The following is a 17,789-nucleotide window of genomic DNA, read 5'->3' on the forward strand; positions in this document are numbered from 1 at the left end:
ATTTTCAGGCATACTTACCCCTTACCTTCTGGATCACCTTGTTGGATGCCTTTTATCAAAGCCTGGTCTGCTTCTTTGTGCCTTATTATGTGAGTCCCCGTTCACTCAAAGAATATGCTATTAATGAATCAACGAGGCTTCTTTGTTGCCAGTATAAACACACAGGATGGATATATTAGGGTAGATTGCTCATATAATCAAGTTGATTATTAGCTGACTAAATTATAATGTCCCCCCCAAAATGTTAGATAATGGATTAAGTTTGGAGGTAAGTACCTAGTTGACTCCTCTTGTGTCTCCTTTTTAGCCCTGTACTGCTTGATCAGTTTTGCAAATGACCTGAATAAAATTGAGAGTCCAGGCATATAATGAGATGAGTCAAAATCAGAAAGGCAAAGTCAGAATATGAGATTTATTATTAGTGCTGGGCTGATTCTACCAGGATGATATTCATAGTATTAAATTTAAGTTCTTATTCATAGTCTCTTCAAAACTAAAAAACCTGTTTCACAGGTGAGGAATAGAAGAAATGTGACTAAGGAAAGAATGTGTAAAAATGAACTTTAAAATTTGTGCCAGCACCAAGCACAAAACATGATGTAACTGCCCACCCATACACAGCCCTACCCAGAAGAAAACACTAGTTTGATCATAGATTGGTGTTAACAAAAAACACAGTGTTAAGAATGAGAAAGGTCATAGTCTCTAAGTTAACAACTTCTATTCTTTAGTTATTTATTTAAATAAAATGACTTGAATTTGCCCAGCTAGAATATTCCAGGTTTACGGCATTTCAAGGGAATACAGATAAGGCAATCTGAACTGTAAAGCAGAGGAGAACAATTATGAAATGCCAGAAATTGTGAAATGTCAGAAAATAGTGTCATTCAAAGAATACTTTAAGGACTTGAGGACATATACGTAGGAGAGGAGGGGATATTTACTTAGCAGAGATATATACTCAAGATAGCCTTAATAGCTGCCTCAGAGGCTTGCAGCTCTGTTCAATGGGACATATTTCCTATTTTTCTATACTTCAAAGAGCTGGGAGAGTAAGTACAAGGTTCTGGGAGGATGAATTATGACTCAGGATAAAGAGGCATTCCAACTGAAAAGTTCAGAGATTAGACGGCCTAACTAAGAGTCAGTCTCTCTCTTCTGGAAATGTTTGAGTTTATCCTAAATGACCCGTTGTTGAAGAAGGGACCCATCCACAGTTGAGCTGTACAATAAAGGAATGGTATTCACACCACTGAGTGTGACAACTCTCCTGCATCACCGCCTGTTGTCCTTTTTGTAGACCTACCAGGGCTCAGACATTGACATCTTTGCATTTGGAAACCCCCTGAACACAGCTGCTCTGTTCATCATTATCCTCCACCTGGTGATTGAAAGCAACAGTTTGGTGAGTGGTTTTCCTGACTCTGAATTGGGCTGAAACTGTGCTTGGGGAAGTGTCTTCTGTTAGCAGTGACCCTGCTTAAACCCTTCATGCCTAGAAGACACATTTTAACAAGAGTAATGATTCCCAATAAGAGGGGTGATTCATGGCTACTCTTGTTGACTGTTGAGTGCCATTATGTTGAGCTCGATGTATAGCCAGGGAAAGTGGAAGATACCTACCTGATCCCCTTGGTGGTAGCCATGATGGATGGTTCATGGAGGTGTGAATCCGGCTGGAGAAATAATTGATGGCCAATACTCTTCAAGATGGCCAACATTATTAGATTGTGCTGATGTCTTGCAACTCAACTAAAAAGAGGGGTTGTGCCATAATCCTGGTATACTGACTTTAGTAAGTGATGATTTTATCACAACAAAATTTCTCATGATACAGGAACATATTATCTTCCCTCCAGAATTTGTACTGTTCATTTAAATCTAGGTCTTTTTTATCTTATTTGCTGACTTAATGATAAAGTTAGGTCTCTTCATCAAAATGATTGCACTGTAGCTCTCTGCAGCAAAGCTAATGTGTAGGATTCAGATCATGAGAACTTGGTTATAAACCTTCCTTTGCAGGTGAACATTCTACCCAACTCTGAAGAATAAACTGCCTCTGTGATTATTGATGCCAGTTCCTCATTTCCGTTGGCATCATCTTTGCTATAGTCTAAGCCACTATCATCTCTTCCTGGACTATTGTACAGCCTCCTTAGTCTTCCCACCAACCTCTACTCTTGACTCCTCTAGCCGTCCTCTGCAAAACAACCAGAATCATCCTTTTGAAACACAAACCATGTCTTGTTGCTGTCCTTTGGGTAAAACCCTTCAGTGATTTCCTACTGTACTTGGAATAAAATTGAAAAGCCCTAAGATGGCCTACAAGACTTCATGCAGTGATACCTCTCCTTTTCTCTCCAATCACATTTCCACTGGAAACACACTGTCCCTTTTCAGTGGCTCCGATACAGTGAGCTCCTTACCTTATCAGGTCCTTAGCATTCACCATACCTCCTGAGGGGAGTATTCTTATTCCCTTGGTTCCCCACACTTTTCCCAGCTCAAATATTATTTTGGGTCTCAGCAAAAATGCTGCTTTCCCCAGGGCCCCTTCCCTAACCATCCATTGTCTCATGCCATCCGTTTGCTTTTATCCATCACCCTAATAATAATTTCTTATTATTCAGCAGTTACGTGATTGTCTGATTCGTGTTTACCTTCTGCCTTAAACTATAATCTCTGTGAGGACAAAGTTCATATTTATTTTGTTGACCACTATATACCAGAATCTAGGACAAGACTGGCACATCGTAGGTGCTTAAAAATATTTGAATGGATAAACAAATAATTAAATGACTAACCAGTATTTAGAGTGTTTTTACCACCCTGGTAGTGAATGCATTTTACACAGGAATAGCTGAATGAGGTTATAGTTGAAATATGTGCAGTTATATTGTAAAATTATTTATAATAAATTCTAAAGTAGAGCTGAATATTTCTGGCATCACTTCCTTTGCTTACAACCTTCTATAATCAAACTGTACAAGCCCAGAGTGTAGTAAAAGGTTAATATCTGAAAATACCAGGTAGGGAGACTAAAGGGAATTCTAGAACTAAAATATTTGGCATTGTTTTAGTATCTATTTGATTTCATTTTTAAACAGTTTTGTAGGCACTCTTAGTTATTACCCAAGGAATTGTCATAGGTTCTAGCATTTATTAGCGTTTCAAAGGATCTAATGGATCAAGTGTGTCCGTTTGGGTTCATTGGTTATGAACAGCAACCTGAGCAAATAGAAAAGTTATTAAAAATATACTGAAGAACGATGATCAAACCAAACCATCCTGAGAAACGAGAGTGGCTCCAGACATCCAGGAAACAAACTAACGGACAAGATTGCTCTGCGCTGAATTGGCTATAGTCATTTTCTTTCTGCTCTTGCCTCACTGTGCTCCAAGTTTAGTCCCTGGTGACAGAATTCTGTTTCCTTAGCTTCAGTCCTAGACTTTGGCTAGAGGAGGGATATCGTGCCAAGACTGTGCACAATGTCGGGTACCCGCACTGAGAAGGAAGAAAGTGAAAGCCAGGCGCCAAGAAAAACAGTGTTTGCTATTTATATAGCAAATAGTGTCCTTTATAGGACGCATCATTAAACTTTTTTCTGATGCCAGGGGAGGCTAGAGCTCACAGCCTCGGAGAGTCCCTTGTCAGTAAGAGTCAGCCATTGGGAGGGTGTGAAGCACCCTCATCTCATTGTCACCCCCCACCTCCCTGTTTTCACCCAGTGTCTCTTGACTCTAACTATATCAACTTCTGTAAATGTGCCAACCATCAAGTTGCTGTCTCACTTGCCAAATGCACATCCTTAGGGGAAAAAAATCAGGCAGTAGCGTTCAGTGGGAAGGAAAGACATCTGAGAAAGAAAGACAAAAGATAACAAATCATTGCCTTAGAGGCATGATGACCATCAGGATGTAGCCAACACTTTCTGAGCAGTTTGTACATTTTACACAAAATGAGCAGTCTTTGTGATGCGTGTGAAGATGTCTACCTTGGGGAAATACTTTGCAGAATTAAGAGAGAAAAGGAGAAAATTATAGCCTTAGAAAATATTACTGAAGGCAGTGCTTCCCCCCAAAAGCATAACCTTTTCCACCATGGTATACACTACGATCTTAGGTGGTAGTGTCCACTGCACTAAATAACACTGAATACCCCACTGTGCCAATTTCCCTTTATAACGAAGGTCAGACCGTAGACCTGGCACTTACGATACTAGGTAATGGCGACACTGCATTTAAGGAAGTCATCTCCTTGTTTTTGAAATGAAGTTACTTAAATAGTAAGCCAGTTTAAGGGAAATACTAAGAGGGGCACCTGGATGGTTCAGTGGGTTAAGCCTCCGACTTCGGCTCAGTTCATGAGTTTGAGCCCTGCGTCGGCTCTGTGCTGACGAGGCGGAGCCTGCTTGGGATTCTCTGTCTCCCTCTCTCTCTGCCTCTACCCCACTCTCACTCTCTCTCAAAATAAATAAATAAACTTAAAATATATATGTATTAAGAAAAATTCCAAGCTATCCACAGATACAAAGGTGGCTAGGCTACAGTGTGAAGAAAAAGATTTGTTTCTTGTTCATATAAAGTCAGCTGAGGTTCCAGATAGCTCTAGAGTACTTGTTCTCTGAGTGGGGGGCTGAGTGCCCTGGCTGTGTCTTGTAGCTTTACCATCTGGAATTGTCCCTCCCAAAAGGGGGATCTTCTTGGTCAACATGGAAGGAAAGGAGACAGCATGGGAAATTGCACACCAGCTCTTCCATGCCTCTAACCTGGACATTTTGCATCTCTCTTCCATTCACATTTCATTGGTCAAAGCAGGATATATGGCCATACTTAATTTCAAGGGGATGAGGAAATGCAATCCTTCCAAGTGCTTACGATGGGAAGAAATTCGAATATTGGTGAGGAACAGTAATGTCTGCCAGCCCTGTGAATGGGTAAAGTTTGAGGACTGAAGTATAACTTAATGAAGAAACAGACCAATTAGTGACTGTATTAGAGAGAAAGCGAGAATGCGACACCTTATGGTGCGTGGACAATATAAAATAGTCATCAGAATCAACCTGTTGGCATTTGACTTAGCTTTACAGAATTTCAACAGTGATATGAACTGTTCACGAAAGATGCTCTCATCTCTTTGGTATTTTGTGTTTTGTTCCCTAAGGTTTGTGACGCTTATTCATTGCTCAGACATGTTGTCTCTTCAACAGAGCAGAGTGCATCGGGGCGCAAATCCCTGTCAGTGAGAGAGTGTTCATTTCCCCCGCTTTTCATGTCTTGCAGACCTGGATCCACATGCTGGTCATCGTTGGTAGTGTCTTGTCTTATTTTCTCTTTGCCTTGGTGTTTGGAGCCATGTGTGTGACTTGCAACCCGCCATCCAACCCCCACTGGATTATGCAGGAGCACATGCTGGATCCAGTGTTCTACTTGGTCTGTGTCCTCGCAGCCTGCGTCGCCCTTCTGCCCAGGTATGGTGTCTTATCATCAAGAGAGGAAGTGAGATCACAGGCTGAGAATTCTTCAGGCAGCTGCTGAGAATGGATGGCAGACCGTCCTGTTTACTAGTGGAGAGGTCAGCCTGTGTACTAGTTAAAACATTGGTGTGTTAGCTCCTTTACCAGAGAACAAATATGGTTTAAGTGAACTGGAAGGGATAGGTCTCTCTCGTGGAAAATTCTGACTGGTTGGCAGTCCCCAAAGATGGGGCAGCTTCACCCACAAGGTTATATGAGGATCCTTTCCTCTGTCCTTTTGTTCTGCCAATCCCCACGGGTGTTGCCCTTATCTGCATGATTGAAGGTGACTCACCCTCAGCCCATCCACCTCCCTGCCTGCAGGAGGGAGAAAGAGAGAAAATGGAGTTCGAGCAGCTTTCTTCTTCTTCCTTTTTTTTTTTTTTTTTTTTGATGCAGAAGTGACCCAGAAGTTGCTCATATCCCCTTAACTAGAACTTAAGTATCTGGACTCTGAGTGGCTAAAATCTGAGTGTTTCTAAAAGGAAAAAGGGGAGAATGCATACTGAGGGACAGCATTGGTCTTTCTACAGCCTATAACTGCTGAAAACTTAATCTGAGTTCAGTTACCTTTCCCATTTTAGTTTAAATGGAATTTCTAATATTGTACGGGATGGAACTGGCTAAGAAGTATACATGGATTTTTAATCTATAGCTCTTTCTCTTTATATTTTTATAAAATTTATCTGTTTAGCTGGAAACACTTTGCCAAATAGTTGTTCTACCTTTGTAAACATGGTGTGAGAGTCAAATGGTGATTTCAGATAAGAGAGCTGACAAACTGACTCCCAGGCCAAATCTGACCCGCTGCCTGTTTTTAAAAGTAAATAAAGTTTCGTTGGAACATAGACATACTTATTTATGAGTTATCTATGGCTGATTTCGCACTACGGTAGCAGAGTCTAGTAGTTCCAACAGAGACCGTCTGGCTTGCAAAGCCTGAAATATTACTATCTGGCCCGCCGGAAGAAAGTTTGCCACCCCCCAGTTTGTAACACCAATGTAAGACAGCATGAGCACAAACTCTGTTACTGATGGGTGTTCCTTCTAGAAATGTGTAAGGAAAGCCCTCTTGAGTCCTTCTATGGTGTTTACGATTGTGTACTTGACAGTATTACTGCTCAACTGAGATGCTTCTATGCTACTCACTGTGATTACCAGCTTTCAGATCAAAAACTAACAAGGTGATTCCCACCAACAGTGCAAGAGGGTTCCCGTTTCTTCACATCCTCTCCAGCATCTATAGTCTCCTGATTTGTTCATTTTAGCCACTCTGACCGGTGCGAGGTGCACTGTTGGTGGGAACACAAACTGGTACAGCCACTCTGGAAAACAGTGTGGAGGTTCCTCAAAAAATTATAAATAGATCTACCCTATAACCCAGCAATAGCACTGCTAGGAATTTACCCAAGGGATACAGGAGTGCTGATGCAGAGGGGCACTTGTACCCCAATGTTTATAGCAGCACTTTCAACAATAGCCAAATTATGGAAAGAGCCTAAATGTCCATCAACTGCCCATAAAGAAGATGTGGTTTATATATACAGTGGAATACTACTTGGCAATGAGAAAGAATGAAATCTGGCCTTTGGAGCAACGTGGATGGAACTGGAGAGTGTTATGCTAAGTGAAATAAGTCAGGCAGAGAAAGATACCATATGTTTTCACTCATATGTGGATCCTGAGAGACTTAACAGAGAACTATGGGGAGGGGAAGGGGGGAAAAAGTTACAAAGAGGGAAGGAGGCAAACCATAAGAGACTCTTAAATGCTGAGAATAAACTGAGGGTCGATGGGGGGTGCAGGGGAGGGGAAAGTGGGTGATGGCCATTGAGGAAGGCACCTGTTGGGATGAGCACTGGGTGTTGTATGGAAACCAATTTGACAATAAATTTCATATAAAAAATAAATAAAAGAAGAAACAAAACAAAACTAAAATGAAAAAATAAATAAATAGAATAAAAACTAACAAGATGAGCTGTAGAATTTATGAAGACACAATTCCTAAAAAGTTATAGCCCGAAAAGAAAAATCCTCCCAATTGTACCACTAAGTGTACAATTCTTTTTTTTTTTTTTAATTTTTTTTTTTTAACGTTTATTTATTTTTAAGACAGAGAGAGACAGAGCATGAACAGGGGAGGAGCAGAGAGAGAGGGAGACACAGAATCCGAAACAGGCTCCAGGCTCCGAGCTGTCAGCACAGAGCCCGACGTGGGGCTCGAACCCACGGACCGTGAGATCATGACCTGAGCCAAAGTCGGATGCTTAACCAACCAAGCCACCCAGGCGCCCCTAAGAGTACAATTCTATCTGACATTGTTGTGCTAGGCTGAAAAAAGTGACCCCCTAAAATATACCCATGCCCTAATCCCTGGAACCTGTGAATGTTGAGTTTTTTGCTTATGCAGATGTGATTAAGGATACTGAGATGGCGAGATTATCCCGTATTATCTGGGTGGGCCCTAAATGCAATCGTAAGTATCCTTATGAGAGAGAGGCAGAGGACAATTTGACACAAGCAGTTGCAGAGAAAGCACTCCAACCAGAGTGGCAGAGATTCCTTGGTTACAGGCTAAGGAATGCCAGCACTTATCAGAAGCTGGAAGAGACAAGGACTGGATTCCCCTCTAGAACCTTTATAAGTTGCATGGCCTTTGCTCCACCTAGATTTTGGTTCAGTGAACCAATGCCAGCATTTTTGGCCTCCAGCGGGTACATGGGTGGCTCAGTAGGTTAAGCATCCAACTTTTGATTTTGGCTCAGGTCAGGATCTCATGGTTCATGAGTTTGAGTCCTGAGTCAGGCTCAGTGCTGACAGCACGAAGCCTACTTGGGATTCTCTCTCCCTGTCTCTCTGCCCTCCCCAGTTGTGCTCTCTCTTTCAAAATAAATAAACTTAAAAAAAAACAAAAACTCTTGGCCTTCAGAACCGTGGGAATAAAGTTTGGTCATTCTAAGCCATCAAGTTTATGGTAATTTGTTACAACGACCCTAGGAAACTAACAGACTTTGATATGGGGAAGATGGGTGTTGCTATCACAAATACCTAAACATGTGAAGGTGGCTTGGAAACTGGAGAATGGGCAGAGACTGGAAGAATTTAGAGGTACCTGATAGAAAAATGCTAGACTTCTTTAAACAGACTGTAGATAATCAGGGACATTAAAGTTCCTGCTGGTGGGGATTCAGAAGCAAGTGAGAAGCATGGGTTGAAAAAACCATATCATCTTAGAAAATACATAGACGGTCTTAAACAGAATGTTCCTAGAAATGTGGGTGTTAAAGGCACTGGTGAGGAGTTAGAAAGAAATGAGGAACAGGGTATTGGAAATTTGAGGGAAGGGGATCTTTGCAATGTAGTGGCAGAAAACGTACCCAAAGTGTGTTCTGTTATGTGGAAAACAGAATTGATGAACTATGAACTTGGATATTTAGTGTTGAAGATTTGGCCTGGTTTCTGCATGCTGCTTAGAGTAAAATGTGAGAGAAAATAGACTGAGGGAAGGCCTGTTAAACCCAGAGAAGTTAGATTTAGAAAATTCTCAGCCTATCCAGATTTTAAAAGTTGTTACAATTAAGAGATTGGCTTTGGGGAATATGCTCTAGAGAAAAGGGGAACAGTGTGGCTGGACAACCTTTTGCTGGTGCTGAAGAGATCAGGTCTGTGACCTCTGGATCCCTTCAGCCATCTTGACAGCCACCAGGAAAGGAGATGGGGTTATATAGGAAAGATCTGTGGAGGACCCTCAATTAATGGCATAACTCTGCATGACATATATATTGGAGACCCACAAGGTTTATGAGAATCCTGTACCAGCATAAACACTGCCAGCTTGGACTGAAAGGGACAGGTTTGTAGCAATGTGTCATAGTACTCACAGGAAACTAAGAGCTAGCATTTTTTGAATGCTTACTATGTGCCAACACTCTGTCTGCTTTCCATGTATTAACTTATCTAACAGCCTATGATCTAGCAGTGTCGGCACCTCTCCTGCTAAGATTTTATTTTTTTTATTAATTTGACAAGCACTTTTAGGGCACTCACTGTTTTCCAAGTGCTTTACAAATATCAACTTATTTAATGTTGTTACTGCCTCCATTTTATAGTTTGCTTATCTTTTCCTTTTACCTCAGGAAGACAAATGGCCACCAGACCCTTTTACTTTTTCTAATTGGTGAGTATTTTTTGTGTCCCTGTGCTACATTTGAGGTGAATGTAACTCTGTGGTGCTTTTTGTAACCCAGGTTTGTATACCGAATTCTTCAGGGATCCCTATTTCCATCTCCAGTTCTAAGGGCGAAGCACTTTGACAGACTGACTCCAGAGGAGAGGACTAAAGCTCTCAAGAAGTGGGCAGAGGCTGGAAAGATGGGCCAAGTGACACCCAAGAATGCTGACCACTCAGACTCCAAGTCAGAGAAAAGAGCTAAGTCTGACCCTGCTGACATCTTTGCAATGATGTCAGCACCTTCTCGTCCTGTTGACCAGGGAGACTTCTCTGTACATGAAACTGCTTTGGACTCAGACTACTGTGAAACCAAGGCCCCAGGGATGGCTGGGCCCCCAAAGGGTTAAAAAAGAAAAAGCATTGTAGCCTCCTTGGAGTTTCAAGTATTCCCTCAGATTTGGAAGAGGGACCTTGAAGAGGCACCTCTATCAAGAATGAAATGGATTTTTCCCTAAGGGACATCAACATTCATTCTACTGTGCTTGGAAAAGCCAATGTGATGACCTTTATCGTATGTTTGTAGATACATTTGTAAAAGGACTTGGAGGGTGACCTGAACAGTGTTTAGGGAAGTGAAATACTTAATTCAGAATCAAATGCTTTTATGAAACTTTTTGGACTTTGTAAAAGCTCTTTTATTGTCTTACAAGTGCAGACATTCTTAAAGGATTCCTTTGAGATGTATTTATTTAACTGGGAGATCTCCGATTCCAGGGAAGTGTTTTCAATGAGCAGACTCCAATCTGAATTGTTTTAAATGAAGAAAAAGTAGTTTTCAGATCAGTTAGAACTCCAAAGAGAAAAAATGTTACATATAAATGGTTCACTTCCAGAAAAAAAATTCAAAGAACCTTCTAATGACAGAGTACCTAAAATAGGGTAATAGCTATACTATTTGAAATGGAGTTAGTGATTATTAGTAGCTTATTTCATGCAGGAAGATGCCTTTGGTCGTCTGCAGATGTTAGGCATATCTTTCTGCTCATGTCAGTGTTCTCTTGAGGGGGAGTCTTCATTGGGAAAGGGCAGAGGGATGCCAGGGTTCCGTAGGAATGTGTTTCTCTCTCAGCTTTCAGTCAAAAGATGACCTTTTATGAGGTCTGCCTCTATGCAGCTGTTGTCAGCTGGGACACAGACCATAGGTAGGGGCAGACAGAATCAGCTGAGTCTCTAGCCTATTTGGCAATTTCTTGTATTCTAAAACTTACAATCAAAAGCCTGATCAAAATGAGACAATCAATTTCAAAACAGTCTTTAAGAGACCATTTGAGGGTTCATGGTCCTTACAGAATCCTACAACTTCTCTGGTGTTACAACTTTTAAAAGTGATTTATTATGAATTGGGACTGATACAGGTGGTTCTCAGAAGGATTTCATGAGGTTCTTAGAAAACTTCATTTTTTTAATACATTTTAGGACAGGAATGTCCATAGCAAGTTACTTGCTGTTGCAAATCATGTATGCTGGCTTTAGTTGGAACAAAGTCTAGTTTACCAAGTAAGCCCAAGTATTATAAGATCATCTATTCTTGTTGAGTTCTTTTTAAAATTCAGTATCTATTCATCTGAACATTGTCAGCCACTAGTCACCCAGAATCTCCTTCCTGAAATCTCCATGCTAATGTTCTCTGTCTGTATCAAGGTCTTATGACTATTAATCTGTTATTCTCAGGGCTTGATCTTTTCCTGATACCTACTTTCCTGGTCTGACATTTTTTTTTTATAACTGTCTGATGCTACTACAAATAGTCTTTTATACAGACTGATTTCTAGAACTTTCAAAATCCCACATGATATTAGAGGTTGCTTTCTGCTTTCTTAATGATTTTTTTTAAATTGTTTAATAAATAATTTGTACAAAAAACTGTCATCATTCCTGTAGATACCACTGAACCTAATAGTAATTGTTACCTGAGCTTAGAAGGAAGCTCTTAAAGCACACCTTTTACCAGAGTATTGTAGTGACCTTTTCCTATATGGAAAAATCAATAGTGTCATAGCAGCTGGCATTCATTCTCTGAATATGAATAAAGGGTTAGAATCTAAAGAGAAAAAGAATAAGCCAAGAAGACTAAGAAAAAAAGTTAAGTTTCCAGATATCAAGTATCCGTACATAAGAGTAGAAGAAACTCGAGTGTTCACGTTATGTGTCCGCAATCTCTTATCCACAATTCTAAAATCCCAAGAGGTCTGGAACTTGAGGGTTTTTTCATAAGTTAGGCACAAATTAAATGTACCAGACAGATGTAAAACTATTTAATATAATTATTCAGATGTTTTACTATAAAAATGTATTACTGGGTGCTAAACTGTATTGTATCTTTTAGATTCTGAAAAATTCAGGATTCTGTCACACAGCTAGCCCTCAGGCAAAAAAGATTTGGGATCCATATCAAGCCCTTAACGGGCCTCATTTACAAGTGAGTAACCTTTACACAAAGTTATTGCATTTTGGTGTTCAATATGTTTTCCCAAATTTGAGGGATCATTGTTCTTTATAGCCAGAAAAAAATGGTTAATAATGTATATTTTGAGGTATAATTTTATCCCAAAAGATTTATGAAAGAATTATTCCAGGCTCCCAAAATGTACTCTGTAGATATGAAAGATCCTTGCACTCTTACCAGGATTAAAGTTTTCTTTGGACACTTAAGTAACCTGGGACTATTAGCAACCTTTCACTTCCAAAAGCCATCCGTTACCTAAAATAAAAGAGCACGTTCCTGTGAGAGGGAGTCCAAGACAGGTAAATTCGGGTTGGTAGGCGGCTGGGGCCAACAATTATGGTGGGAGACACAGTGTCCTGGGACTTTCCATCCATGTTCCATGTCCATTAAAAAAAAAAAAAAAAAAAAAAAAGGATTGTACCACTTTATTTGTATTGCAGGTTATTTGAAATAAGTACAACAGGTACACTTGACTGAACAGAAGTTGAGCGAAGCTAAAAGTTATTACATTAAGTATGTACCTACAACTATAACAAAACTGAAATAATGTTCTTAAACTTTCATACAATTGTGACTGCAATTCCGTTGCTGGATTTCACATTCTGAGTAGGTTCACACAAACTAGAGAATAGGAGAGGAATAACATGGAACGTGTCAAGACAACTTTTTGAAACTGAAATATGTGGGCACATAGAAAAGAGTAGAAAAATACATGTATAAAATAGCACGTAGTGTCTGCTGAGGCAGTCTGGGTTGCTTGCTGGTGAAGGTTAGTAGGGAACCCTACTTGCTCAAAAGGCATTTGGATGTTGCAAAATGAATGCCTAACTAAATTACTTACACGTGAAAATCTATATTTTGGAGCTTTTTAGTGGGGAGAGATTGACGTGCATAAAGTGGCCTAGTGCTTAAAAGCAGTAAAAAAATTTTGTTTTAATCATCAACAGGAGGAAATGGCAACAACACCAGATATGAAACATGTTTCAAGGACAAAATGTGGTACTCCAGGCAAACTTTCACCGTGCTTTGAGATGCGGTTCTGCGACTCTATTGTTATGGGTGAACACAGGACAATTGGAAAATACAGAATTGGAGGTCGGGTGCAATTTAATTTTCCTCTTCCAAAATTGAATCTCTCCAGTCTAAAGCGAGTTCTCCTTTGGCAAGCTTTAATCTCCATTCATTGTCACACAGGCAAAACAAAATGTTTTCCACGAATATGCTTCTAGTTGTTAAAATCTCAGTCAGCCGATACACAATGAACAAACCCCAGTTCTGGAGAAGCTTTTGTGGAGACTTTTCTATAAAGCAACATCCTTGATTTGAGTTCAGAGCGTGCAGTCCTCTATGGGAGTGCTAATGTTGATGTCTGAAGAACTTTGTGTTCAAAATGTCCTTCCATTTCAGCTACCGCAGTGGATGCTACTTGTCTTTTATATCTGTCCGTCATAGGTTCTCAGAATTATGCAAACTTGAGAAGAGTAACAGTAAATCATTTAAGCTTGTAAATTATCCTGGCTTTTTAATAAATCAAAAGCAAGTCTCCAGCATTAATATTGCAATTTGCCACTGTGCTCAAGAAACAAAAACCGGCAAAGATTAGTCATCCTGGATCTCAAGGTCCTCTTTGTGACTGAAAGAGAATTTTCCATAACCTGTTCCCCTAGCACCTGTCATATTCCAGGGCTGATAAATTTTGTGCTAAGGTCAAGGTTAGGCCTGGCAAGAGAACAAAATCTGCTTTTCTTTGTTTTGGGTTTTTTTTTTAAAGACTTCATTAAACTTGAAATAAGAGAAAACTAAAGTTGAAAAAAAAACTGAATAAAATTAGACCAAAACAAACATGAAAATTTGCAGTGCACTGCCGAGCATCCCGGTCCATGGAAAGTGCTTCTGTTCAGCTCTCTGCGGGAAGCACTCCACAGTCAAAAAGGCCATTTTCTTTGAATGTAGCTGGCAAAAATCTCTGATCATCTTTGGGATTAGTTTAGGAGGAAGGTATGGATATATATTTGTCTTTCAATCCACTCGACGAAGTATGACACATTGCTATAAACCCCAGGCCCCAGGACTTTGGAAAAGCACACGGAGCCCCATGAGGTTAAACCAAACAATGTCCACTGTCCTCCAGGCCGCTCACAAACAAGTGGCCCGCCGCTGTCACCCTGTAATGAATAGCAGTGCACATTAGTCACTGGTATTTCGGAACCCTCATGGCGTCTGTGTTATCCTGAGGGTGCAATAAAGCCAAACCCAGCTTAACCAACTTCTTGGAAAGTTCTAACAAAGCTTTCATTGCCAACTGGTGGAGGGAGCGTGCTTTCGACCTACGCAAGTGGAACTTGCACTTACACTCTGATCTTGAAAAAAATGGAGGTGCCTTGGGAAAGGACTACATTCTTTTTTTTCCCCCAAGAAATCAGAAGATTTCTCAGTCATTTCCTGTGCTAAATTCAAATAGGTCATAATTTCTTTTTAAATGGGTGTATCAGAACTAATACTCTGCTAGTTTGATCTCGTTCTTTAACTTTGAGTCATTTTATAAATGTCGTAAGTACCCAAATGGGACATTCAAAGATTTGATTTTCTCCACAAAGCATTACTAGAAAAATACTCCAGAATAACCCTATTTTCAAGATTCATGCTCCATTAATGTGTGCATTCAGTAAAAGACACTGACAACTTGCTTGATTTCTTAATAGTTTTTAGGACCGTTCCAATTAGTATGCTTGAATGGAAAACACCACATAAGAATTATTTCCGGCAAGGTATTTTGTGGATAGCTTGTATTCTCTTTCACACGCTGGGGATTTTCGTTCTTGACATCTAACTTCAGGTGTTGCCGTTCTTTTGCCCACATGTAATTAAGACACTATGACTTTATAAATGTTACTATTTGTTACATCTGAAAAGATCAGAGATTAAGTGCATTCCACACTGCCTCAAAAGAGAGGGATGGATACCTTGTAAAATAAGGAAGTAAGTGTGGAAATTCATAGTGGGAGTTTACCAATAATCCTTGCCCTGTAAGAATTTCAGACTTAGAATTAGCTAGATGGTCTTCCCGCTCTGGTCATGTTGGAGAAAAACAGTAATTATGTTTATTGATGCCTCCTCTAAACACTTGCCCTCAGATTAGCTCATTTAATCCTCATGAAACCCCTATGAGTTGACAATAATTATAATATGCATGTTGGAGGCAATGAGCCTGAAGCACAGGTGTGTCACGTGTTCATTGGCAGAGTTAGCATTAGACGCAGGCGTCCTGACACCATGACTCCAGCTCCATAACTACTCACAAGTGTCAGCAACTACCACTGCTATTAGAGAGAAATAGAGTTTTTGACTGTGCTGTGGGCTTTTGTGGCAATGGCGATCCTTACGTTCCTAACTTAGCAATGCCGTAAGCCTGAATAGTAAGGATAGACCTCGCAAGAGGCTGAATAAACTGTTCTGCCCGGAAGCCTCATGGAGTTTTTTAAGGCAAAATTTACTAGAAAAATGTTATCAAATTCCACAATTGTTTTATCTCCCCTTAGGTAAAGGCAAGAGTAAAATGCTGACTTATTTAGGATAAGCTGTTCATTATGCCAGAGTGTTATTAAAGTTGGACGTGCCTACGTTGCCTCTAAAAAAGAAGCCTCTTCAGAGAAGAGAATGGAAAGGGGTACACGGTAACTTGGGAATTCGGTATACTGAAAGATGCTGCCAATAAAATCAAATGTAACTAGCATTTCTAAAAAAAATGAGACGGGTACAGGTCAGCATCTCTGTACTTTCAGATCAGGAATTTAGCCAAATAACTATTCAGCATCTACTCTGCAAGATTCTGTGCTAGGGTCTGTGCAGACGAAGAAGGCACCATTTTTTCTGTCCCAGAGAGGTCACAAGTCTGCTTGGGTACCAAGCATAACTCTACTTGAAAGCCATCTTGCCTTCCCAAGATGTGGATTTTGAGTGAAGCGTCGTGAGGCAAATAAACAAGTGTCAGGTGGAAAGCAAGAGAGGAGAAAGAAGCAATTCAAATACAAGGGATTATACAGCAAAAAGGCATAATTTGCTCTTTTTTGGTCCTCTTCCTTTTCATAATATTGGGCGTTAGGCCAAAGTTTATGTTTGGCTTCAGTACTGATCCCCATGATTTATTTCTAGACCTTAACAGAAGGGTCTAACAGCTTCCAATGTATGCTATGGATGTAATTGAGGAAGATAACGAGAGGTTGTGGTAAATAATCTTGCTCCAGACCTGGGGAAAAAGTAGCTTTTGATTATTTGTTTTGTTCTGTATGCTCCCTGGGGATGTATTATAGAGTATCTGGTTTGCATTTAAGACACCCACAGTGTTGAACTCCTAGGACCTAGTTCCTACCAGGCGACATGATATGAACATGCCTGTGCCTGTGCTTGGGCTTCAATTCTCTTTCAAAGAACACCTCCCTTCTTCTCCTTTAGCAATTACCAAGGGATGAAGAGGCACTAATTTGGGGTGGGTCTCTGAATGGTGTTGGGAACAGGGAGAAATGTATACACACTCATCACTGTTACCAGGAGAGTGTAGCGGTTGGACCCTGAAGCTGGACTTCCTGAGTTCATATCCTCACTCTGCCACCTTCATGCTGGGTGATAAGGGGTCAATTACTTAACCTCTCTGCTCCCTTGTCATCTTCATTTGTAAAATAGCAAAAACAATGATACTGCCACAAGCGTTGATTGTGAGGATTAAATGAGTTATTAAAAAGCACTTGGAAGAGATACTGGAACACAACAAGCACCAACCGATAGATACTGATGCTAAAGGTACAATTCATTGAGTGAGTGAGTCGGACATCACACACAGATAGGTGAAAGATAGGGCTTTCACATACATGGACGTGGGTAATCATCAAACACCCCGAATATTAGAATCAGCCCCATCTTATGAGAAAACTTTCTAGAGAAACTTCTCCAGGGTCACTTTGTTCTTACAGGCAGAGATAGGACCCAGCCCAAAACTTTCAGGCTGCACATTCTGTGTCCCAAGACCCATACCAAGCTGCCTTCCCAAACACTTTTTTTTTTTTTTTGGCTTGGGAAATCAAACCTGGGCCTCTCATATGAAGGTAGGAATTCTGCCACCGCTGCCCACCTCATTTGGACAATTCGTGGTCAGGAAGCAGAAGAGACTGTGGCCTTGGTGAAACTCCAGAGGAGGCGCCTGCCTCCCTCTTTCCCATGACAACTAAAGAATCACCACTGGGCCATTTCCAGTCCCCTGATTTGCCCGTTTTGAAATAGGCCACTGAGATGTTCTTTTGTTATGTTGTGTGAGTGGTCATGACATTGTTGATCTCTTCGTCAATTCTAAAATGTGAGGGGCAATCTGATTTACTGAACAGCAGTGAAATAACAAAGGTCTTCCATAGCAGTTGCACTCTGTTGTAAACTTCTTTGAAGCAGAAAGAGAAATACACAGTCCAATTTACAACTGCACCGAAAATTGTAAGATACCAGGAATAAACTTAACCAGAGAGGTGAAAGACCTATACTCTGAAAACTGTAAAACATTGATGAACGAAATTGAAGATGACACAAAGAAATGGAAAAATGTTCCATGATC

At 40.4% G+C, this 17,789-nt stretch overlaps 2 protein-coding genes across 10 annotated transcripts in view; one reads left to right on the forward strand and one right to left on the reverse strand.

The window, feature by feature from the left end:
• Nucleotides 1-12,577, forward strand: part of ATP10D (ATPase phospholipid transporting 10D (putative)) — a 109,610-nt gene extending 97,033 nt beyond the window's left edge. For all 3 annotated transcript variants that reach the window (XM_078446141.2, XM_060655090.3, XM_060655093.3), the window contains 4 exons: nucleotides 9-89; nucleotides 1,301-1,405; nucleotides 5,284-5,471; nucleotides 9,764-12,577. In XM_078446141.2, the coding sequence (XP_078302267.2) occupies nucleotides 9-89; nucleotides 1,301-1,405; nucleotides 5,284-5,471; nucleotides 9,764-10,094 (705 nt within the window). In that variant the 3' untranslated portion in view covers nucleotides 10,095-12,577. The remainder of the gene's footprint in view (nucleotides 1-8; nucleotides 90-1,300; nucleotides 1,406-5,283; nucleotides 5,472-9,763) is intronic.
• A 26-nt stretch (nucleotides 12,578-12,603) lies between these two features.
• CORIN (corin, serine peptidase) overlaps nucleotides 12,604-17,789 on the reverse strand; it is a 253,425-nt gene continuing 248,239 nt past the window's right edge. For all 7 annotated transcript variants that reach the window (XM_078446147.2, XM_078446148.2, XM_078446144.2 and 4 more), the window contains one exon: nucleotides 12,604-14,358. In XM_078446147.2, the coding sequence (XP_078302273.2) occupies nucleotides 14,176-14,358 (183 nt within the window). In that variant the 3' untranslated portion in view covers nucleotides 12,604-14,175. The remainder of the gene's footprint in view (nucleotides 14,359-17,789) is intronic.

This window comes from Panthera onca, chromosome B1 (assembly GCF_046562875.1).
Source record: "Panthera onca isolate mPanOnc1 chromosome B1, mPanOnc1 haplotype 2, whole genome shotgun sequence".
Classification (NCBI taxonomy): Eukaryota; Metazoa; Chordata; class Mammalia; order Carnivora; family Felidae; genus Panthera; species Panthera onca.